Below are 8,490 nucleotides of genomic sequence, written 5' to 3'. Positions count from 1 at the left end.
GGCCACGGCACTCCAGTCTGGGGGACAGAGTGAGACTCCAACTCAAAAAAAAAAAAGAAAACACAAAGGAGATTAATGCTGATAATCAGGCTGAGACTAAAAACGAGCATGTCCCGGATGTACACTGCATGCTTTGAAAGTGCCCAATGCAAGCTAGGCATGGTGGCTCATGCCTGTCATCCCAGCACTTTGGGAGGTGGAGGCAAGAGGATTGCCTAAGCTCAGGAGTTCGAGACCAGCCTGGGCAACTTGGCGAGACCTCCTCTCTATAACAAATAAAAAAATCAGTCAGGTGTGATGGTGCACACCTGTGGTTCCAACTATTTGGAAGACTGAGGTGGAAGGATTACCTGAGCCCAGCAGATTGGGGCTGTGGTGGTCGTGAGCATGCCACTGCACTCCAACCTGGGAGACAGAGTGAGACTCAGACTCAAATAAAAAAAGAAAGTGCCCAAAGGGGACTTATGGGTGTGGGTGTTCTAATTCCCCAGTCTCCTCTGTGGGGAAACGATGCCCAGTAAGCTGGGCATGATGACTTATACCTGTCATCCCAGTAATTTGGGAGGCAGAGGTGAGAGGACTGCCTGAGCCCATGGGTTCAAGACCAGCCTGGGCACTTGGCGAGACCTCATCTCTACAATAAATCAAGAAAACTTAGCCGGGCATGGTGGCACATGCCTGTGGTTCCAGCTACTTGAAAGACTGAGGCAGAAGGATCCCCTGAGCCTAGCAGGTAGAGGCTGCGGTGGCCGTGAGTGTGTCCCTACACTCCAGCCTGAGCAACAGAGAGACTCCGACTTAAATAAACAAACACATACATAAATAAAGCCAACTTAAAAGAAAATATTAGGCACACAACATCAGTATGTATTTCTTTAATTCAGGGAGAGGACTTTTTTCCTCCTTTACAAGGTCTGACAATGAGGTTCGTGAACCATCCTAGAAAAAGTGCTCCACACCTCATTGCTGAATATCACCACGTTCCCCTTCGAAGTCCTTCCCTTGGGAACCTAGGCGTCAAGGCCAGCACCTGGTCCACCTGTCAAAGCAATTTTGGCACTCCTTTTTCGGAATAGCCATCAGAGCTGTTGTTGTTTTTTGTTGAGGTCTGACGATAAGTTTGCCGACTTGCCTCCGTGAGCTTATGTTGGCAGCACTGTACAGATAACTGTTTGGGAACACCCTCCCTACTCACCTGATCTGACTCCTAATGACTTTTTTCTTTACCTGAAGATAAAGGAAATATTGAAAGGAAGACCATCTGATGACATTCAGGACATCAAGGGTAATAGGATGACAGCTCTGATGTCCATTCCAGAAAAAAGAGTTCCAAAATTGCTTTGACAGGTAGACTAGGTAAAGGCATCGGTGCACAGCTTCCCAAGGGGAGGATTTTGAACATGACCGAAGTGATACCCAGCAATGAGGTATGGAGCACTTTGTCCAGAATGAGTTTGTGAACTTAATTGTCAGACCGTGTATTTACTGTATTTTCTAGAACACTAAGGTTCACAGTTCATACCTTTTTGTCAGTAAGTTCAGTATCTTCAACTAGTATCCAAAAGAATAAATGAATACTACAAATACTAAAGTAACAGTATCAACCTAAGTAGACACTAAAATAAGAAATCCATGTATCAAGTAACGTAACAGTATCAACCTAAGTAGACACTAAAATAAGAAATCCATGTATCAAGAGAAAACACATGAACTCGGATTGGGTGGCTCACACTTAGAATCCCAGCACTCTGGAATACCAAGCCAGGAGGACTGCTCGAGGCCAGGCATTTAAGACGAGCCTGGGCAACACATAAGATCTTATGCCTACAAAAAAATTAAAATAATAAAAATAAAAACTGCCGGGCATGATGACATACACCTGTAGTCCCAGTTATTCAGGAGGCTGAGGTGGGAGGATTGCTTGAGCCTAGGAGTTTGAGGCCACAGTCAGCTATGCACTACACTCCAACTTGGGCCACAGAGCAAGATCCTGTCTCTCTTTTTAAAGAAAGAAAGAAAAGGAAAAAAACTCACAGCAAAATAACACACACCAGTGACCACCTCTGAGACCTCATGTCCAGCAGTGAAGATGCTCTGGTGAAATACTCGGTCTTAAAAAATCCCCAAGCGAGGAGGAGAGACGTGTGAGATGGTTATACTGTCAAGGGGATGTGAGGCTTGCCACGTTCTTGTACGGAAGGGATGACACGGTCCCACCAGAGTCTGCTAGGGTTTCAAGGGCAGCCGCCTCACTCCAACCTCGGCCCTGCACAGAGACTCTGGCAGGGGCCTGCAGAGCATGCTGGGATAAGCACATTTGGCCAAAGGAGATGAAGTGACTATGCAGAGCTGGACGCTGGGTGAAGAGGTTAGACAACCCTGGGTCCCAAACCACCCCTGGCCCAACTCCTGCTGCCTATAGAATCACATAACCTTCTCTTCTCCCTTAAATTCTGGGATTACAGAACATATAGAAAAGAGGGAGAGGAGATCAAGGAGAAGGAGCTTCAGCTAAGAGACCCAAGAGATTCAAAAGCTATACTTGCTGTAAAAGAAGCGTTCATTGCATTTTATATATCCCTACCTCATGTTCACTATATTTTATAAATTCTTACTATTTTAAATCCTACCTCAGACCCCATAGAACTAGGCACATGTCGGGTGCTGGGTAGTAACTGACTGTATAGTTATACAACGTTTTAAGCGGTGTTTGTACTTAGAACTTTGTTAAGCTTTTGTTTGTCCCAATTGCCATGCTGGCTTCTTCTGCTTCTGTAACGGGCTGTAAAAGTTAAGCGATAAGCCCCTTCCGGGCATTCCTTTGCTTAAATTGTGGTAGACTCTGTAGTGCCAGCCACTCTCCTGGTGGGCTCTGTAATGTTTCTAACCTCCGGCTCGCATGCCAAAGTTAATTTACGCGCAGTGACTGTGTAAACCTAGCTTATCTGGCATTCCACTCTGCCCGTTTAGCCGTTTCCCGTCAATCACAGGCAACCGAGCTCGAGCCCGCGCAAACCAACAACAAACTAACCAATCTCAAGCACCTCTGTCCCTTGACATCACTGCGGACCTGACTGGGGACTAATTATGCAAGGTCCCCGGACTTCGGTGTCACTACCTCTTTTAATTGGTTAATATTGCAAGCCCAGGAAAAACCAGTCACGCCCAGCCCCTCCCTTTGTAATTGTGCATAAAAACTGTTTGCCAGGCTGGATCGGGGCTCTCAAGCTCGAGCCGCTGTGTCGGTTTCAGTTTGTGAGCCCAGACTCGAGCCTGAATAAAAACCCTCGTGTGTTTGCATCGGAGCTGGCTCTTTGGTGGTCTCTCGGATTTAGAATTTTGGGTTTAACACAGCCCATTCCAGTCCCAACCTTCCACGACCTCATTGCCTGTGGAGAGGCCACGACACCCCAGTTCTATCTTAGGCTGGTAAGGAGAGACAGCAATAAGACATGAATGGCTGCTTTCTAAACCCCAGATGGAACCTCCAAAGCCTTTTAAACTCCGACAGAAATGCAGCTTGGCTTTCTTAGCATTGAGAAGCAAAGAGCATTATTGACAGGGACACCAGCTCCATAAATAAGAGAGGGAGAGGAGGGCAGGCTCGCAGGCCCCTCTTAGGCCAGCCTATGCATTACCTCCAGGATGGCAGCTGACATGCCTTCAGAGACAGAGCTGTTGACCACAGCGAAGCAATTCTTCACCACGGCGTGGAGGTCCTCCCGGGGCATCTCTCCTATCAGGCGGACCCCAGCAGCCCTGGACGACACAGACGGACAGAGCAGGTTACTTCCAGGCCCTCTGGGGCAGGAGCCGGCAGGAGAGACGGCCACCCAGGAGAGACGCCCAGGTAGTCAAGAAGGAAGTGTGGCTGACACAGGGCCAGTAAGGACTACTGTGCATGGGTGAGAGTCCCTTACGGCTCACACCCCTGGTGGAGGGATCTGCTAACACATCTGGTTTTGTTCTGACGAAGGAGACACCAGCTCCCAAAGACTGGAAGGGTCAGAAAGAAGGTTTTCACTATTTTCTTTGTTATTGACTTCAGAAATTTTTCTAATTTTTTTTTTTTTTGAGTTGGAGTCTCACTCTGTCACCCAGACTAGAGTGCAGTGGCCACTCCCGGCCACCGCAGCCTTGACCTGCTGGGCTCCGGTGATCCTTCCGCCTCAGCCTTCCGAGTAGCCGGAATTATAGGCGCGCACTACCACGCCCGGCTGATTTTTGATTTATTGTAGAGATGAGGTCTCGTCAAGTTGCCCAGGTGGGTCTCGAACCCGCGGGCTCCGGCAATCCACTCACCTCAGCCTCCCAAAGGCGCGAGATTACAGGTTGAGCCACCGAGCCTGGCTCTAAATTTTTTCAGGGTGTCATGCCATCCTCCAGGCTAGAGTACAGTGGCATGATCATAAATCATTGTAGCCTCAACATCCTGAGCCCAAGGAATCCTTCCAACTCAGCCTCTTGAGAAGCTGGGATGACAGGAGTGTGTCGCCATGCCCAGGGAGTTATTTTTAAAGTTTTTTATAGAGATGGGGTCTTACTCTATTGCCCAGGTTGGTCTGAAACTCTTGTCCTCAAGCAATCCTCCCACCTCACCTTTTTTTTTTTTGAGTTGGAGTCTCTGTGGCCCAGACTGGAGTGCAGTGGCCACTCCTGGCCACTGTAGCCTCGACCTGCTGGGCTCTGGCCACCTTCTGCCTCAGTCTTCCACATAGCTGGAACTACAGGCGCATGCTACCATGCCTGGCTAATTTTATTTATTGTAGAGATGAGGTCTTGCCAAGTTGCCCAGGTGGGTCTCGAACCCACGGGCTCAGGCAATCCACTCACCTCAGCCTCCCAAAGCGCGGGATTACAGGCTGAGCCACCGAGCCCAGCTGACACTCAGATTTTTTAATGTGAAAACCTCAATCAGGTTAAGCCAGTACTGTCAGGCTCCCAGCAGACAAATGCAACTTATAACCAACACACTGACAAACTGTTCCCGAAACAGGCTGTTGACTGGGCATGGTGGCTCATGCCTGGAATTCTAGCACTTTGGGAGGCCAAAGCAGGAGGATTGCTTGAGCCCAGGAGTTCGAGACCAGTTCAGACAACACAGTGAGACCTAGTCTCTTAAGAAAAAAAAAAAATGAGCTGGGTGTGTTGGTGCATATCTACTTGGGAGGCTGAGGTGGAATCACTCAAACCCAGGAGCTGGAGGCTATGGTAAGCCATGATCGTGCCACTGCACTCCAGCTTGGGCAAGAGAGTGAGACCCTGACTCACCCAATCAATCAATCAATCAATAAACAAAGAGGCTGTAGCAAGGTTGGCTATACGTTTCCTTGCAGTGTCCAGGTTTTCCTAGGATCACCGGAGGATTAAATGAGGTGGTGCTTGTACACAGCTCGAAATGGAGCCTGGGTCTGTATAAATGTGATCTGGGACAGTTTATTGATCACTCAGGTTTCTTCTTCTGCAGAATGCCTGTCCTCCATCCACCCTTACCTGTTCACTTTGGCTTTTACTTCCCTTGTAAACACTGGATCAACCTGAAAAGAGACAAAGCAAAACGTTAGTAAAAGCCTGAAATAAGTCACCAGAGTCTCCAGAGAATTCTGTATAATGGCAGAGATTCAACAAGTCGGGGTGGGGGGGGTAGTGGGAAGCAATAAATAGGGACTGGTACCCTGAGTCAAGCTATTAAATGATCTTAAAAATTAATAATAGAAAGAGAGATATATGGTTTCAAAGAAATACATGTATGCTCCCGGTTGGCCTGGCTAGGCCCAGGTGTGTTGGCTAAGAATGCTTCAACCTAAGACCGTGAACACAGTCGTTTATAGAAACGGGCTGACTTACCAACAGCACAGCAATGTGGGGAAGGGTTTGCAGGGAAGGGTTTGCTCCAAGATAAACAGTACACAACTCAGGCCCTGCTTCGAAGAACACACTCTGTCCAAATATATTAGATGGTGACTAATGAAAACACTGCCCCTGGCTTTTTAAAAAGTCAAAATACTGTAATCCCAGTCCTTTGGGAGGCCGAGGTGAGTGGATTGCCTGAGCCCGTGGGTTCAAGACCCACCCGGGCAACTTGGCAAGACCTCATCTCTACAATAAATCAAAAATTAGCCGGGCATGGTAGCGTGCGCCTACAGTTCCAGCTACTTGGAAGGCTGAGGCGGAAGGATCGCCGGAGTCTAGGTGGTTGAGGCTGCGGTGGCCGGGAGCCATGAGTGGATTTTTACAAAAAAAAAATTTCAGGCAGAATGCGTTGGAACCCTTAGTAAATCTATGACCGAGGGTCTGACCAAATTGAAATGTGATTTTTTCACAAGGAGTATTTCTCAGACATATAATTTGATAAACTGATGAAGGAATGAACCAACACATGTGATTCCTCACACATGGAGCATTAGTCAGCTGTGAAAAGGAAGTCCTGATCTATGCTACAACACAGGTGAACCCTGAAAACATGGTGCTGCTTCAGTTAAACCAGACCGTAAAGACCACCTATGCAAGATTCCATGGATACAAAATGTCTAGAACAGACAAATACGTAGAGATAGAAAGCAGATGAGTGGTCATAGGGAGATTCCTAAGGGACTAATCAGGGGTCAGGGGGTGAGGGGGAGTGAGAATTGACCACTTAGTGGACACAGAGCAGCCATTTGAGGTGAGGGAAATAAATATTCAGGAATTATACAGCAGTGGTGGCTGCACAACTGGATTAAAACCACTGGTACTAAAACCACTGGATTGTAGGCTTCAGAAAGGGGGAATTCTATCTTGACTTTTTATTGTTTATTTTTTTTGAATTGGAGTCTCACTATGTCACTTAGACTGGAGTGCAGTGGCACGCTCCCGGCCACCGCAGCCTCAACCACCTAGACTCCGGCGATCCTTCCGCCTCAGCCTTCCAAGTAGCTGGAACTGTAGGCACGCGCTACCATGCCCGGCTAATTTTTGATTTATTGTAGAGACGAGGTCTTGCCAAGTTGCCCGGGTGGGTCTTGAACCCACGGGCTCAGGCAATCCACTCACCTCGGCCTCCCAAAGGACTGGGATTACAGTATTTTGACTTTTTAAAAAGCCAGGGGCAGTGTTTTCATTAGTCACCATCTAATATATTTGGACAGAGTGTGTTCTTCGAAGCAGGGCCTGAGTTGTGTACTGTTTATCCTGGAGATTGATAATATGCTTGTTGAATTCATGTCAAAAATAATGGCCATGTTTTCAGTGATCTGCTACGCCAACAAAGTTTACCCCTTGAATACAGGCCCTATATGTTTAAACAAACTCATATGTGGATGTATAGAGACTGGAGAGAGGTGGCACACATGGAGGGGAGGCTCTGGACACAGACGGCCAAGGTCAAGTCTCCCCAAGCAACGTACTAGCCTCATGGGGATTCATGGACCCCTCTGGGTATCCGTGTGCTCATTTGTCAAATGGGAACAATAACAGTATCTTAGTATTGTTGGAAGGATTCAATGACTAGAAATACATAGTGTTTTGTCAGAACTGTGCCCAGGACACAGTAACTGCTGGGTAAGTATAAAACAAAAGTCAAATGTCCAAACTCTATTAGAAAACAAGAATGGGTCAGGCACGGTGGCTCATGCCTGTCATTCCAGCACTTCGGGAGGTGGAGGTGAGAGGACTGCCTGAGCCCAGGGGTTCGAGACCAGTCTGGGCAATTTGGTGAGACCTCATCTCTCCAATAAATAAAAACATTAGCCAGGTGTGGTGGCGTGTGCCTGTAATTCCAGCTACTTGGAAGGTTGAGGTGAAAGGATCGCCTGAGTCCAGCAGATTGAGGCTGCTGTGACTGTGAGTGTGCCACTGCACTCCAGCCTGGGTGACAGAGTGAGACTCTGACTCAAAAAAAAAAAAAAAAAAGAAAGAAAAAGAAAAAGAAAACAAGAATGAGAGGTACAGTGGTACCACAATACAAAAACATCTATAAGCTTAATTTCTATCACAGACTTCACAGCAAATTGGACAGAGGTGGAGACCATCATAGGAAGCAATCTACCATAGAAACAAAAAACCGAATACCACATGCTCTTATTCATAAATGGGACCTTACCATTAATTACAATCACACAAGGGAGGGATTGGCAGTGACAGGACACTGCCAGGGGAGGGAGGAAGTAGGGGCACTTGACAACCCAAAGAAGTGAGGACCAGCTGGAGGCACAAACTTCACCTGCACATAGATTACTTATGCATCTAATCTCGACTGGTACCCCAAATCACTATAATAAAATGAAGTTATAAAACTAAAAAAAAAAAATAAAAAGCTTAATCTCAGATGCATATGTTCCCAGTGGCACTGTCACTCTTCTGAACACTCCAGAACTGGGAGGTAGAGGGAAGTTTCTGGAACACCTGATAGAAATCCCTGCCTTCACAGGGGCAGTGTCCACCTTCCTGAACACCAAGAACCTCACCATGAGATCATCTGTGTGTTACCTCTTTCTCACATAAACTTACCCC

General features: G+C 47.3%; 1 protein-coding gene across 1 annotated transcript in view; it reads right to left on the bottom strand.

Moving 5' to 3' along the window:
• Positions 1 to 8,490, bottom strand: part of GLT1D1 (glycosyltransferase 1 domain containing 1) — a 111,480-nt gene that overhangs the window by 31,249 nt on the left and 71,741 nt on the right. The window contains exons 10-11 of the mRNA XM_021707217.1: positions 5,494 to 5,537; positions 3,639 to 3,759 (exon numbers count right to left, since the gene is read on the bottom strand). Of these exons, the coding sequence (XP_021562892.1) occupies positions 3,639 to 3,759; positions 5,494 to 5,537 (165 nt within the window). The remainder of the gene's footprint in view (positions 1 to 3,638; positions 3,760 to 5,493; positions 5,538 to 8,490) is intronic.

The sequence above is a fragment of the Carlito syrichta genome, unplaced genomic scaffold, assembly GCF_000164805.1.
Source record: "Carlito syrichta isolate Samal-C Ts95f unplaced genomic scaffold, Tarsius_syrichta-2.0.1 Scaffold316442, whole genome shotgun sequence".
Lineage (NCBI taxonomy): Eukaryota > Metazoa > Chordata > Mammalia > Primates > Tarsiidae > Carlito > Carlito syrichta.
The sequence above is the reverse complement of the archived record's forward strand: the minus strand, read 5'-3'. Positions and strand labels throughout refer to the sequence as shown.